This window comes from Choloepus didactylus, chromosome 23 (assembly GCF_015220235.1).
Source record: "Choloepus didactylus isolate mChoDid1 chromosome 23, mChoDid1.pri, whole genome shotgun sequence".
NCBI lineage: Eukaryota > Metazoa > Chordata > Mammalia > Pilosa > Megalonychidae > Choloepus > Choloepus didactylus.
Window position 1 is genome coordinate 10506138 of NC_051329.1, and position 14832 is coordinate 10520969.

A 14832-nucleotide genomic window follows, 5' to 3' on the forward strand; every position below is an offset into this window, starting at 1 on the left:
AATTTCCATGAAAACCTAAAACATCCCTGTCCTTTGACCTGACAAAGGACACACGCCACACAGAGATTCTCACTGCAGTCCTGCAACAATAGCTGCAAACTGGAAACACCTCCACGTCCATCATTAAACACACCATGGCAGAGCCACACTACAGGACACCTTTTGTGTTAAAAAAGACAAAATCAACAACCAAACTGATGACCTCTGAGAGAGAGTGGGATTGGGCTGGAGGGTGAAGAGAAACTTTAACTTTTGATTCTATTAAGTTTAACCATAAAAATAAATTAGGCATTTTGGGGTGAGAGCCAGCCTGCAGAGAACTGAGTGGTGAATGAACTACTTTAGAGAGAGACAGGGAGAAAGGGAGCGAGGGAGGGAGAGGGGGGTAGGGAGAGAGGAGAGAGGGAGGGGGGAAGGAGAAATGGGGTGGGGGAGAAAGAGGAGGAGAGGGGAGGGGCGGGGAGACAAATGAACCAACATATGCATTAACTGGAATTCCTGATAAGGACACCAAAACAATGGAGCAGAACAAATAATTCAAGATACAGTTCAAGAAAATGTTCCTGAAATAAAATGACTTAAAAAGTGCTATTTTTGTAGATCAAAACTGGCAGAAACAAGCAATTTCATATGGTTCGATCTAATATATACCTGTTTTAATTTCTTACACTGAGAATTGTTTATGTAGGTTTTTACAAACAAACAAAAATACAACATAAGGGAGTTGTTTGGTAAGTACAGAAATAATTGTAATTTTTGGAAATAAAAAACAAAACAAAACGGAAGAAAGTGGTGAGGGTGGCATGTGAACTCAAGTCTACCAGCTTTATTCTTTCCAAGGCACTCTTCCGACACAGGGAAAAATGACAGAAAAGCTGACTTTGTAAGTGACAAGAATGAGGACATTGCAAGAGGTGAAATCAAGAGTCTGAGATGCGATTTCCCCTCCCTCTGCAGATGGGGAAACTGAGGCCCTGCAAGATGGCAACCAACACCAGTTCCACGACAGTCCATGGATTGCAGCTGGATCCCCTGTCTCCGGGTCCACCCTGGCAGGCCCAAAGGAGACGTCCCCAACCCCAGCCTTTCCTCCTCCTTCCCTCCGGCCCACGCATCACCAAGCCCCGTGCATTTTAGCATCTAAATAACTCTTGAGTCTACACCTACTTCTCCCACCCCTCTGCCCATGCTGGTCCAGCCACCAGCCTCCTCACTGCTCTTGCATCACAGTTGCCTTCTCTACCAGCAGCCGGAGAACACCTCCTGAAACATAAATCATGTCACTGTCCGTGCAGAAAAGAGTTAACACAGCAGGCCTGAGACGTCGGTCCTTGGAGAGGCAGCTTGGTCCTTGACCGGCCTGTAGTTGGGGACCGTGGATTTGGGGAGGGTTCTCACCTTCCCTGATAAGAGCATCTCACTGTGCATAGACTGTTGCATGAACGATGTGATTTATACCAGACACTTGCTTTCGGAGTCCGGAGTCTAGGCAGATACCAGGCAGCGGAAGCCTACATGAACAGCCCCCAATAAAAACCGGGCACTGAGTCTCCAGTGAGCTTTCCTGGTAGACATTTCCCATGTGTTGTCACAGCTCATCCCTGGAATTAAGTGCATCCCGGGTGACGCCTTGGGGAGAAGAACCCGGAAGCCTGAGTCTGGTTTCTCCTGTACTCGGCCTCATGTGCCTTTTCCCTTTGCTGATTTTGCTTGTATTCTCTCACTGTATAAAATCACAGCTGAGTACAACTATATGCGCAGTCTTCATTGAAACTGGGGACCCCAACACACTCCCTTACTTACAGCTCTTCTTTGGCTTCCCAATGGTCTTAAAAATACAGACCAACGACCAGAGCTCCCTTCTGGGGCCCTGCTTTTGTCCATCTGACCTCGCCCTCCACCGCCCTCTGCTCTCTGGCCACGTGGCCTCCATTCAGCCCTGTGTACCTGGCAGTGTCCTCCCACCGCAGGGCCTTTGCACGTGCTTCTGCCAGGAATGCGTCCCACCTCCCAACCCTGCCGCTTTCACCTTGTCATTTGTTTTCTTTTCCTCCTTCAGGTCTCCCTCTGGCATCCCAGCTCAGGGAGGCCTCCCCTGACGCCCGACCAGGAGCCTCTCCCAGTTAACCTGCACACAGCCCCTCGCGCCTCACCTGTGGAGACTGTGTTCACTTGTCTGAGTGACTCTTTGAGTCTGTCGCCCCCCCCAGACTGAGCACCCCACAGGGCAGAGACTGGGTGATGCCAGGCTTCCACTAAACACATGTGGGCAGGTGGAACGACCCTAGAGAAAATCTCTGCCCTGAGGGGAGGTGGGAGGACACGGCCCCTGCTGCCGTGAGGGTGAGGGAAGGCGGGCAGCAAGCTCACCTCCCCTGGCAGCTCTCTTCCCCTCCCCCAGAACCCCTCCCCAGGCGATTTGCGTTATGAGGAATGTCTATTTTTAAAATCAGGGAAGTCTTTAAATAAGCACAGAAGTTTTTTCTTCTCTAGGGTGGGGAGGAAGTTTGAGGTTCACGAAAACAACCACCATGACGCAGGCCAGCTCAGGTGGGAGGGGGTGCTCACCGGCTGAGGAGCGGGAGGGGACCAACGACAACCTGGCGGTCACGGGCCCCCCCAAAGCTGGGCTCTCCAACTTTCTAGCCCTTTCCTGTGGGGTCAGGATCCCTCCTCACTTGACAGACAAGTCTGCCAACCTAGCAAGGTAGCTGTGAGGCTGGGTGCAAATGATGTGGGTGGCAGCATCGTACGAGGCGGGCATCGTAATAATCAGAAATAAACCCAGAGCACTTGCTCTTTCCCAAGCTCTGGGCAGCACCCTTACAACTGCCCCACAACCTCACCACGACCCCGGGAGGAGGAGACTGAACCGCCTCCATTTATAGACGAGGAAACTGCGCCCACTGTGCCCTGCCCACTGCCACATCAGGCCACCGCTGGGCTGGAGAGAGGACAGCATTTCTCAATAAGAACTCTACTTCACGCAGTAACACATACACATTCTATAACTGACGCTAAAGTTACCCTGTGCAATACCCTCCTACAGCTTCTATTTCGTTCTATTTCAGTTCTTAAAAAGCTGACTGCAAGCCATTAAATGGGTTTCGTGATGATGGGTGGAAACCCTTAGTCTGAGGGACGTAGGTATGGGGCAGACAGGCCCTGCCTGTTTCCCCGGAGAAGGGGGAAATGACAGCCCGAGTGTGACAGCCCTGTCCAAAGTCTGTGATGTCTCTCATGTCCCGAGAAGTGCAAGTCTTGCTGCTATTTGTTTTACGAAAGCAGAACATTAAACAACGAAAGCAGAGGATTAAATGAGTTGCCCAGCTAGAAATTCAGACCCATCACTGGCGTGGCCAAGTTGTCTGGGTCACCCCCTCCCCCAAGGTCTTAGCTATGCTTCTGTCGCGGAAAGGGCAGCCCACGCAGGGTCAAGGGCACCCCTGTTCCCAAATCACAGTACTGAGGTTCGCGGGGGAGGGACCTGCCCAGCCATCTCACCGGGGATCTCAGCACTGGGAGCCTTAAAATACACTGCTGCTGGGCCCCACATCCAGAGAGCCAGATCCCGTTGGGCTGGGTCTGGCCTGGGTGCTGGCATGTCCTCATTTCAGTGCCATAAATGAGCCACGGCTGCAACGAGAGCCTCCAGATGCCCTGGGAGAAATGAGCCGGAAGGATTTCTGAGCACACCTGGCTCCCAAGTTCCCCAGACGTGGCTGTTCAAATGCAGTCATCTGAGATGAGGACAAAGGCCAGGGGATCGGCTGAAACCCCAGCACGGGTCACGAATGAGTACACACTTGCGGTGTTGTGTTTGCCATGTGCAGGCTGTCTGCTAGGTGCTTCCCAGGCATGATCGTGCTTCCTCCTCACTGCGACTGGTTCATGTTAGTGTGCCCACTTTCCATAAGAGGAATACGGAGGCTCAGAGAGGTGGGCTCACCTTCCAGAGGCCACCCAGGCCGGAAGGGACAGAGAGGGAGGCAGAAATGGCGACTGCAAACAGGGTCTGAAACACAGCTTTAAAAAACCCCACCAGTTTCTTCTACAACACAGTTTCTTCCCACTGAATAATGAAGGGAGTTGGACAACTTAAAAGCCCTAAAAGAAAATCTCAATAGAACACTTTTTAAACACAATTAACTCCAAAACGGTAACTTATTAAAAGGAACTTGTTCTCTGAACCAATAAGAGGCTTATTTGCTGCAAGTGGCCCTGGCCAAATCTCCCTGGCTCCCCCACAAAGCTGTACCTGGGCCAGCCTCTTGCACTGTCCTCTGTGTGACGACAAACAGGCTCTCATCTCCCAGGCGTGCCCAAGGTGCGTCCTCGGATCTGCGTTCCAACCGCCGGCCTCCCCTGTTTCTTTTCAGCCTTTGGAACGTGGCCCCACCCCCACCCCACATTCTGACCTGTCCCTGCGTCTCCCCAGCTTCACCAGGGCCCTCCGGACTCAGTCGGGTCCTCCCCAGCTTTACCTACTGTCATGCACCCCAATAAACAGACCTGCACCTGGGTCTATTTCTGTTGGTATTACTACTGCAAAAGCATGAGCAGAATAAAGAGAAATACATTCACACACACAACCCCAACACCCCAAACTTTATCATCTATCTACCTAACTACCTACTTACCTACCTATATCTATCTATCCGTCCATCCATCCAGCCATCTAACCATCTCTACCTACCTGTTTGTCTTTTATCATTATAACCAGAAAATGCAGGCAGTTTTGAATCTTATTTTTTCCCCACTAATTCTTTGTGTCAGACTTTTATCTTTTTACTGGCCAAGAAACTTACCAAGGAGTGAATGTTCTTATTGAATTTTTTGATTGTTCCTCATTTTTAGCAAACTTATCACCCATTTTAAGACCACATTTTAACATCTCTGAAATTTGGGTGTACCTTACAAACCTTTACAGTGTTTCAGCATTGGGTCACACTGTTTCACAATAAATGGCAGCACAGTTTCCTATACGTAAAATAATGGTGCATCTTTATATCAACGGCATCTTAAATACTAAGAAATATGGTGCAGTAAGTTACACTTTTTCCTTTTATGTTTTATTTCCTTTTCCCAAGGTGAGATGACCTGGTTCGACTAAGAACATTTTAATGGTCCTTGACACACATTGTCAAATTTCTTTCCAGAATTGCTATACTGGTTGATCCAGCCCCTTGCAATATGTAGAAATGAGCCAGTTTTACCACAGTAGATCCAGCATGGAGGATGCCCACTTGCTGTTCTGCTTTGCCTAGTTTAATAGGAAACTATAAATTAAGAAATGCATTGACTGTTCCCATTTGCCTTTCATTGATTACTGACAATAACAAATTTATGGCGCTCATCTCTGGATGGTGGGCTCTGTGCTCCCCATACCTTATCAGGGGTAGCCCTGACTCTGTGTGGTGGCGATTACCAACCCTACCTGGCAGCTGAGGACACTGAGGTTCAGCGTGTGGAGTGGGCTGAATAGTGTCCCCCAAATCCATGTCCACCAGAACCGCGGAAGGTGACCTTACTGGGAAACAGGGTCTTTGCAGGTAGAATTGATTAAGACGCGCTCACACTGCATTAGGGACGGTCCTGAAGCCAATGCCTGGGGTCCTTGTCAGGAGAGGAGAGGACACACAGGGACACAGGAAAGACGGCCGTGTGAAGACAGAGGCAGAGACAGGAGTGAGGAAGTCACAAGCCAAGGAGCGCCAAGGAGCGCCAAGGAGGGCTGGCAGCACCAGAAGCTCAGAGCGGGGCAAGGAGCAGCTTCTCCCTCAGCCTCCGGGAGGAACCAACCCTGCGGACGCACCTTGATTTCAGACTTCTGGCCTCCCGAACTGTGTGAGAATAAACGGCTGCTGTCTAAAGACACCTGCTCTGTGGTCATTTGTTACGGCAGCCCTAGGAACTAATATAGGTGGGTTAAGAAACTGCTCCAAGGTCATACAGTCCATCAAGGACAGAGGCAAGATTTGAACCCAGGCCACCTGGCTCCGGAGCCTGCTGCTCTCACTAGCTTCCTGCAGCTCAGTCCTCACCCCTCAGCTTGCCCCCTGGAGTCGCAGAGCACCCCAAGGCTGCCGCTGGCAGGCTGGATGTTACAGTCTCCTGGTTTGACTGGAAACCTGCTACTGAACTAGGTTCCCTCCGATGAAAGTTCAGACTCCTCAGCTGGGCATTCAAGGCCCTTCACCTCTGGCCTCAGCTTCATGCCCCTAATTCCCCTCGTCTTGTAAACTCCCCCCCTCCCTTCGAGCCTGCCACCAGGGCTCTGCCCATGCTGTTCCCTCCGCTAGAAATGCCCTTCCCCGCAACCCCACACATCCAAACTTCAAGGCCCAGCCCAGAGCCACCTCCTTCACAGACCCTCCTGCTACCCTGCAAGGGAAAGGGGGCTCTTCCTCGTCAACATCAGCCCCACCTTCTGGGTGTATCCTATTGCCATTCTCCCCAGTCCCGTGCCCTGCACTGCTAATTCCCCTGAACCTCTCACTTTCTTCAGTGCTGCTACCGCCATCCCTGCTGTCCTGGAGGATGGCCTCCACTGCCTTGGTTGTCCCTCTGCGACCATTCTGGCGTCTCCATCCATTCTCCATGCAGGAGCAGAGAGACTTCCAAACCCAGGCCCATCAGGTCACTCCCCTGCCTACAGCCTTCCACTGCCTGTTCCATGCTCCTACAACAACCGAGACCTTCGGTGTCTCCGGGCTCTGCACAGCTTGCCTCTCCCCGTGCCACCTCCACCCTGTCCCTCCAGCACACCTCACTCCCATTTGCCTCTTGACCTCTGCCAGGGACACCTTCCCCAGTGCTCCTCCTGCGCCAGTTACTTCCAACAACCCTTCAGGTATCAGCCCAGAGGCCTCCCTGATCCCAAGGTCTCAGTGGCCCCGTGAAGCTCCCGTCACAGCTCTCCCCACCGTGTGCCTTCAGACACTCGGTTTTGCAGCTTTTGGGTAAGGGTCTGTGTCCCCAGCCGGAGAGGAAGCCACGGGAGGGCAGGGACCCGTGCCTTTCTTCACCACGGAAGAGCAAGAGGCGCAGCTGGTGCGCAGTCAACACTCGCGAGACGAATGAGGGGAGGAGTCTCTGCCCCAGCCCACCCCAGAGCGCCCTCACTGTCCCTGTGCTCCCCTCCTGCCCAGGCTGGACACTTCCTCCACTCTTCCCCCAGGAGAACTATCCTATCTTAGGGAGGTGTCAGGTTTCCCAAGTGGACAGGGCAGTATCCCAGGGCGGTCAAGGGCACGGGAGCCGGCTGCGATGGATTTGAACCTCTTGCCTGCTGTGCGACTTTGGGCAAGTTGCTAAATTTTCTGTGCCTCCGTCTCTCTACCTGTAAATTGGGGAATAATACTTAATGCATAGAGTTATGATGGTTAAAAAACCAAATACCACAGGAAGCCCTCAGCATGTGCCTGGCTGCTCCTGCCCTGAGTTCTAGCATTGCCCTGGACAGCGCGGCCCAGCCAGGTCCCCAGAACCTCCAAGGTGACAGCTGAAAATAGAAGTCAACACTTCCTTTCCACTTTGCTCTTACCCCTTCACAACTGAAGTCCCCCAAAACCCAACAAAGCTGCACCCCGGATATCAACAACAGGGTTTATTATAAAAGTCCAGTCCAGGGAAAGCCATGTGATACAGGAGGCAAGGCACTTGCTCTGGAGTCAATCCAAGGAATCCCACCTTGGCCACTCTCTAGCTGTGTGATCTTGGGCAAGTGACTTTCCTTCTCTGAGCCCAAGTTTCTTTATTGATAAAATGAGTGGTTGTTAAAAGCCCCCCAAGGTCACACTATTTGCCTAGTACTCTATTGTCTCCCCAAATCCTCCCAAGAATCCTTCAGGGGCAGGGCTGATAAATAAGCATTTTCTCATTCCCCAAAGAGGGAAAATAAGGCTCAGGGAGGTGAAAGGCCTGGCCTGATGACACTCAGTCATTAAAATGCAAAGCTGGGATTGGAATGGCCTGAAGTCAGATTTTCAGGATATATCGAGGTTTTGTGAAGTCCTTCTGGGATTTTCACCTCGGTAACTTCAAAAACTTGAGTATGATGGAAACATCCTCAACTTTGAGTTCCCCTCCAGACTCTGTGAAACACCAAATGGGATTATCTTCCGAAGGGTGAGGGGCCCTTTAACTCTGCTAGTCCCCCAGAATCAAATTACCTTTTCATCCGAGGTGGCCATTTTTCTGTTGCCTCTGGATCTGGAAGATAAGAAAACATTGGTCCAAACATGCCCTCCTGTTGCCATTTGCATTAGTAACGAGGCTTTGCAATACTTCCTGACAAATTATTTTTAACTTGCTTAGGTTAACAATGTCTGAAAAGAGTGTAAGGCTCAAAGTGTAAGTAGAGGATGGGATTATTCTGGAGAGTAGCAAACAATCAAAATGTTCACCAACAAGAGTCTGGTTAGATCAGTTAAGGTACATCTGAACAGCAGAAGGTTCTAGTGCTGTTAAAGGCTGATGTTAAAGCTTCATATATGATATGGACAGATGACAATAATATAGTAAGCAAAAAAAATCACATCACAGTACAATGTGTGCAGGATGATCCCATCTATGTTAAATATTACACATACATTTTTTTTTAAATCTGGAAGGAAATAGCCAAACTTTTCACAGTGGTTATCTCTTGGGGCCTTCTTGCGGGGAGGGTATTTTCCTTCTCTTCATCTCTGGAAGGGCTGAACTTCTACAATGACTGTGTGTTGCTTTTTAAAGTTATTTTTAACATAGGTGACATATGCATGTAGTGAAAAAATTTAAATAATACAAAAAGATTCACTATGACAAGTAAGTCTCCATTTCACCCCTGTTCTCCTTCCCAGAGGCAGCCACTCTCACCAGTTTCCTGCCTAGCCTTTTGGGGTGTACTATGCCTTTGCAAGCACATACATACACATACACATATGTATTCTCCAACACCCCTACCGACCGTTTTTTAAATGGGCGCCAGCATACCGCTCGGAACCTTGCATACTTCCCTTAACAAACCTGTTGTGGCCTGAATAATGACCCCCAAAGGTGTCCATGTCCTAATCCCTAAAACCTGTGACTAGGGAACTTTGCAGATGGGATTGAGTTAAGGAGATTATCCTGGATTATCGGGGTGGGCCCTTATAAGTGGAGGCAGGAGAGTGAGAGATGGAGAAGGAGATGCAACAGGGGAGGCTGAGGTTGGAGATGCTCACCGCTGGCTCTGAAGATGGAGGAAGGGGCTAGGAGTCAAGGAAAGCAAGCAGATTCTACAAGTTGGAAAAGAAAAAGAAACAGAGTTTTCCCTGGAGCCTCCAGAAGGAAAACAGCCCTTGATAACACAGGGAGACTGATTTTGGCCTCCGACCTCCAGAGTATATCTGTGTTGTACATCAGTGTTGTTTTAAGCCACCTAGTTTGTGGTATTTTGTTACAGCAGTCACAGGAGACTAACGCAGGATCTCAGAGGTCGTCCTGCCTCAGTGGGCTCTAGATCCGACACGTGCCTCGCAGCGGAGTCCATGGAGGGAGGCACCTTTGTGTGTCTAGTCCTGCTGGGGACATTTAGGTCGTCTCCCAATCTTTTGTTGCCCCAACATTCCAATAAATAACCCTGCACACCTGTGCTGCTTTTATAATTAAAAAGTAAAATATTACCATTTTGAAAAAAATATATTCACCAAGACTTGGACCCTCAGAGAGCGTCTTTCTGGTTGACTGACAGGGCAGCTTCGGCAACCACAGAGTTCGGCTTGGTGTGTTCCATTCCAGTCCCCTGGGGACCCTGCTCTCACGAGGTGGGCTCAAGTGGAAACAGCACCACCAGCAAAGGTGACAGAAAGAATTAAGGTGCCCTGGAGATTTCCTTCCTTCACAAGACAGGAAGTAGAAATAGCAAACACCCAGCTTCACTAACTCAAGGGACAGAAAATTGAAAACTACTGTGCCCTTCCCATTAGACTAGCCAAAACAAAGAAAAGTGATAAAACCCAGTGCTCGGGGGGCTGCAGGGAACCTTGCACACATTGTGGGGGGTCATCTTGGGGAACAGCCATGGGATAAGCAGCAGCAGGTGCCTTCAGAATGACCGTGTCCTTGGCTCGAACAAGCATGGGAACTACGCCTCAAAGAAATCCTTTGAAAGCAAAAAACATGCACAATTTGGACAAAGATATTTAAAGCTAAGCTGGATATAACGGCTAAAACTTGGAAATAGTCATGTGCCCCACTTTAGGGGAAAGCTGAGGAGGAATGCCAATTCTGAGGTTTATGGAGAAATGCAGAAAGAACGTTGTTAAGCAACGATAAGTAAGAAAAGTAGAACTCGGACGGTGGCACACGCTGCTGGCGATGTCCGTCAGGCCCTCAGCATTCACTGTGGGCAGGCCCTGTGCCGGGCTCTGAGGAATCACAATGAAGAGCCGTGCTGGGCTGACAACAAGGAACTGAGGAAACACATAAACAAGATGACGCCGCCCAGGGCTAAGCCCTGGAAAGAAAGGAAAACAGACCAACCCGAAAGAAGGTGAGTGTGGCTCCGTCACAGCTGGGGTGGGAAGTGAAGACTTCTGGAGGGGACATTTATGGTGCTTCCTGAATTATAAAAAGTCCCAAGAGGATTGCAGGGAAGCACATTCCCGACAGAAGGCACAGCACATGCAGAGGCCAGGGAGAGAAAAGAACTTAGCATTTCCACGGAAGTGCAAGGAGTGGGCGGTGGGGTCAGAAGAGAGTGGCAGGAGATAAGGTCCAAGAGTCCATGGGTCATCATGTCGGGGGCTTGGCAGACATTGCAGAGGATTTGGGGGTCAAGGGTGGTGGCTGGGAGACCAGGGAAGAGGCAAGAGATGATGGTGGTCTGGACTTGGGGGTGATGTGAGGGTGCAGGGGAGTAGGCTAATTTGGATTATGCTTAGGGGTAGAACTTGCTTATGGCTTAGGTGGGGACAGGAGAAAATGAATGGAAGACGGGCTCTAAGGTTTTAGGCCTGAGTGACTAGGAGAGGGGCAGTTTTGGGGTCAAAAATACCCTGGGCTTCCTCCTTCTTGGTATACTAGTGGTGGTGGGGGGGTAGGGGGAGGGCTTGGGGGTACAGAGCTGTTTTGGAATTATGCAAGCCTCAGTGCAAAGATTTTCAAAACCCTACCCTTCCTCTGCTCTGGCCAAACTCAAAGGCCGGGCCCAGCCTTTCCCCCAGGGGAGTCCGACGAGGAGAAGTTGCTGGCCCCAGCCTTGGTCTTACTCAAGAAGCTTCCAGCTGGTGGTGGGGCTGTCCGGAAATACTGCAGATCTCAGCTCTGAACACCCCGAGGTTAAAGGTGCCAGGACAGAGAAGTGCTTTCAGAGGGGCATGGCGCCAAGCCTTGCTGTAAACCATCTCATTTAATCTCCACGGTCCCATGAGGTAGGGGCTGTGCTTCAGGGTGGGGTTAAATAAGGAAACTGAGCTGAAGTCACATCCCTAGACCTGCAAGAGCCCCTGCAACCCAGCACAGGTGCTGGGAGGATTCCTGGCCAGTTCCAGGATGGGGCTCCCGACACTCACTGCTCTTCTCTGTCTGCTCTGGAGGTGAAGCCTGGCCCCAATGCATCATTCTTACTCCTTGGCACCCTGTGCCCCAAGAGGCGGGTGCTCTCAGTATTTCCGGGTGAAGGACGGCTGCAGGGACAGTGCCCGGCCCCCTGCAGAGGGGCGGCCTGGGTCATCTCAGCCCCCTCCCGGGATGCCTAGCCTGCTCTCCCTCCCGGGCAGGACCCCCAGGACAGCAGGGCGGGGCAGGGCGGGGCGGGTGATGGATGAAAGGGCTCGGGGCTCACACAGCCCTGAAGGTGAGTGCGGGCTCTGCCTCCTGTCACTGTGGGACCCTAGGCAAGTCACTTGGCCCCTCAGAGGCTGGTTTTCCTCGCCTCTAAGAGGGAGCTGGGGGTGCCCACCGACCTGGCTGCCGTGCGACTGTGATGAGCAGAAGGCTCTGGCCCCAGGGAAGACTCACTGCAAAAGGGAGGCTCTGAGCAACTCTCCCATTTTCAAGGAGAGATGACTGAGGCCTAAAGGGGGTTCCCTCCCAGTTCTGGTGGGTGCCTCTCAAGCCCACTGCCTCCATCGGACTTTGGTGACCCCTGGTGCCGGGTGTCCCCCTCCCCACTGCCCTCCTGTGTGGCAACGCAAGCCTGAGGACAATTGGGGTCGGGGGGCTGGGATTTCCGTGGGTTTCGGGCAGGACTGCGGAGGGGGCGGTGGGAGCGGGCCTCGGCCGGCCCGAGCGGCTGGCAGAAGGGGCTGCGCGCCCCCACCCCGGCCCGGGAGCACTTACCCTGCGCTCCGCCCGCGGCCACCGCAGCGACTGGAGTGGTGGCGGGTCCCGGCCGCCCGCCCCGCCCCGGCCCGGCCCCTTCCCGCCCCTCCCGCCCCGCGCGTCCTCCCACTAACCCTGTCTGCTTCGCCCGCTGCATCGCTGGGCCTCTGTCTCAGCTGTCTGTGTGTCTGTCCCCCGTCCTTGTTCTTGCCTGCCTCTCTGTCACCCTCCCCTTCTCAGCAGCCCCAGGTGGACAAAGGTCCGGCCTGTGGACGCGCATCAGGAGAATCCGCGCGGACAGCAGCCGGGCAGGGCCGGGAGGAGGGAGCCGCTTCCTTCCTCCCGCTGGGGTGAGGCCACGGCGGCGGCCTGGCTCCCGGCCCCGGCGCCCACCGCTCTCTCCAGGCACGCCCTGCCTGAGGCTCCCGGTTCCTTCGCGGAGGCTCCGAGTGGCACAGTGTCTGCCGGGGGTGGGTGGCTGGGCAGATCGCCCCAAGGGGGCGGCCACCCTTAAGGCCCTCAGGGCTCCCCTGAATTGGGGGCTGAGGTGGAGGTAAGGGGGTGTCCCTGCTCACGGGCTGGCGGCCCCAAGAGGAGGGGGCCACCGTGCCTGGAGGCTGAGGAGCCAGGGCTGGGCGTCTGCTTGGACCTCCTCCTCCCCACCGTCCATGCCCCCACCAAGGCCCCCCTCTGCCCCCCGGGGGCCTCCTTACCTGGACACCCCCAGGACCGTGTTCATACTTCATTCCTGGCACTGCTCACCCAGAACTAGTTGCTCTGTCAGCCTGTCTCCCAGAAAGACCACTCGTCCCCAAGTTTCCCCAGGTGCAGAAGCCATCTCCTACACTCCTCTTTGATTCTGGTTTAGCTGGAAAGAGGAGTCTCAACTCCTTGGGGATTGTAATTCGTTTCCTTCTGTTTCTGTAACAAATTAGCACAAATTTAGTGGCTTAAAGCAACTCAAATTTATAGCCTTACAGTTCTGGAGGTCAGGAGTCCCAAATGGGTCTTACGGGTAAGTCAAGGTGTCGGCAGACAGCATGCCTCCTGGAGGCTCTAGGGGAGCGACCGTTCCTTGTCTTTTCCAGCTTCTGATGCTGCCTGAACCCCCTGGCTCGTGGCCCCTGTCATTCTGACCTCTGCTTCCCTTCTGTCCTCACATCTCCTCATCTCCTCTCTCTGCTGCCTCCCTCTTATAGGGACTCTTGTGATGACACTGGGCCCCCCCATATAACCCAGGGGAATCTCCTCATCCCGGGATCCTTGACGTGATCACCCTGGCAATATCCTTTTTGCCACATAAGGTAAGACATCGTCGGAGCCCTTATTCCGCTTTCCCCAGGAGTTCTGTTTCCAGGAGCTGCCCCTGAGCGCTCTCCCGGCCCCTGCCCCTCCTCCTCCTGGCAGCAGGCTTCCTTAAAACACCTCGGTCTGATCTCTTGCTTCTTAGTTGTGTTTTGTTATCAGGACAGTCCATCGCAGTCCCTAAGGCATAGTCTGCTCCATTTTAAACTTCAGTCTTAGATTTCATTAAAAACTCTCCTCCTCCACCCACCGCCAGCCAAGCAGAGTGGAGGGGAAATGAGGCCCGCTCCTGCCACCCCCTCCTCTGCATTCACTGCCCTAGGGTGGGGGAGGGAAGAGGGCATGGGAACAGGGATCCCCTCACCCAACTGCCCACCTCTGCGAATCTGAACAATGGTCCTGCCTGTGGTATGGGCTCCATACAGGCAGAAGGGGGCCTCCACACCACAGGAGTTGGCTCTACAAACACAGGGCTCAATTGCTAGCCATCCCTGGGCCCTCTGCCTGAGCCCCCGGTGGAGGCATTACTCAGTATTTTTCCTGTGTGCTTACCTCTTTACCCAACACTGCAGTGGACCTGGGAAAGCCTGCAGCTCCCAGCCTTACTTAGGCCCTGCGCCAGGGCCACCAGCAGGCACCCATTTCCTTACCCTTTGGGAACCAGGATCTTGAAGGAACAGATCAGCACATCTGGAGGATTTAGTAATGTTGTGAAATCCCTCTACTACCTTGTCTTCTCAGTGGCCAGGAAAAGACTCAGGTTTTGTTGTATCTTTATCCCTAGCATCCAGCAATGAGTCTGTCATGTAATACTGAATACACTTATAAAATAATTAATTAAATTAACATATGCATAAATTAATAAATGAGTACAGAGCATAATAATAAGATAAGGATGCCCACCTAACACTGCTATTGTTCAACCCGGTACTGGCAACTCTAACCAATGCAGTAATCAAGAAAAGAAACAAGTGGTACAAAGATTGAAAAGAGAAAAACTATTGTTTGCAATCAATGTGACCATCTACCTAGAAAATCCAAGAGAACCAACAGACTAATATTGGGAACCTATTATGTGGTTGGTCCTCTCTAGATAGTTCAGATAACATTAGATAAAGGAGCAGCCCCTGTTCTCAGAGATCTCCTGTTTTAGTTGGGGAGACTGGACTAATAATCCTTAGAAAAGGGGTTTTAACCTATGGTCCACAGAGAGAATTCAGGATGTCCACAAACGTGGAT

The 14832-nt window shown here is 52.2% G+C and overlaps 2 protein-coding genes across 2 annotated transcripts in view; one reads left to right on the top strand and one right to left on the bottom strand.

Annotated features, from left to right (window-relative positions):
- Positions 1–12344, bottom strand: part of HVCN1 (hydrogen voltage gated channel 1) — a 30464-nt gene extending 18120 nt beyond the window's left edge. Inside the window, exons 1-2 of the mRNA XM_037816712.1 lie at positions 12307–12344; positions 8175–8214 (exon numbers count right to left, since the gene is read on the bottom strand). Of these exons, the coding sequence (XP_037672640.1) occupies positions 8175–8195 (21 nt within the window). The 5' untranslated portion in view covers positions 8196–8214; positions 12307–12344. The remainder of the gene's footprint in view (positions 1–8174; positions 8215–12306) is intronic.
- Positions 11578–14563, top strand: LOC119519278 (translation initiation factor IF-2-like). Its single transcript, XM_037816863.1, has 3 exons — positions 11578–11821; positions 12214–12841; positions 13488–14563. The coding sequence occupies exons 1-3, from the start codon at positions 11578–11580 to the stop codon at positions 13558–13560; spliced, it is 945 nt and encodes a 314-aa protein (XP_037672791.1). The 3' UTR covers positions 13561–14563.
- The last annotated feature ends 269 nt before the right edge of the window (positions 14564–14832 follow it).

Excerpts from the sequence above, each read along its gene's own strand:
- LOC119519278 (XM_037816863.1), top strand. The coding sequence starts at position 11,578 with ATGCATCATTCTTACTCCTTGGCACCCTGTGCCCCAAGAGGCGGGTGC. Across the intron at positions 11,822-12,213 it reads GGGCTCACACAGCCCTGAAG|GACTGCGGAGGGGGCGGTGG; the intron begins GTGAGTGCGGGC and ends GGTTTCGGGCAG. Across the intron at positions 12,842-13,487 it reads AATTGGGGGCTGAGGTGGAG|GGACTCTTGTGATGACACTG; the intron begins GTAAGGGGGTGT and ends TCCCTCTTATAG.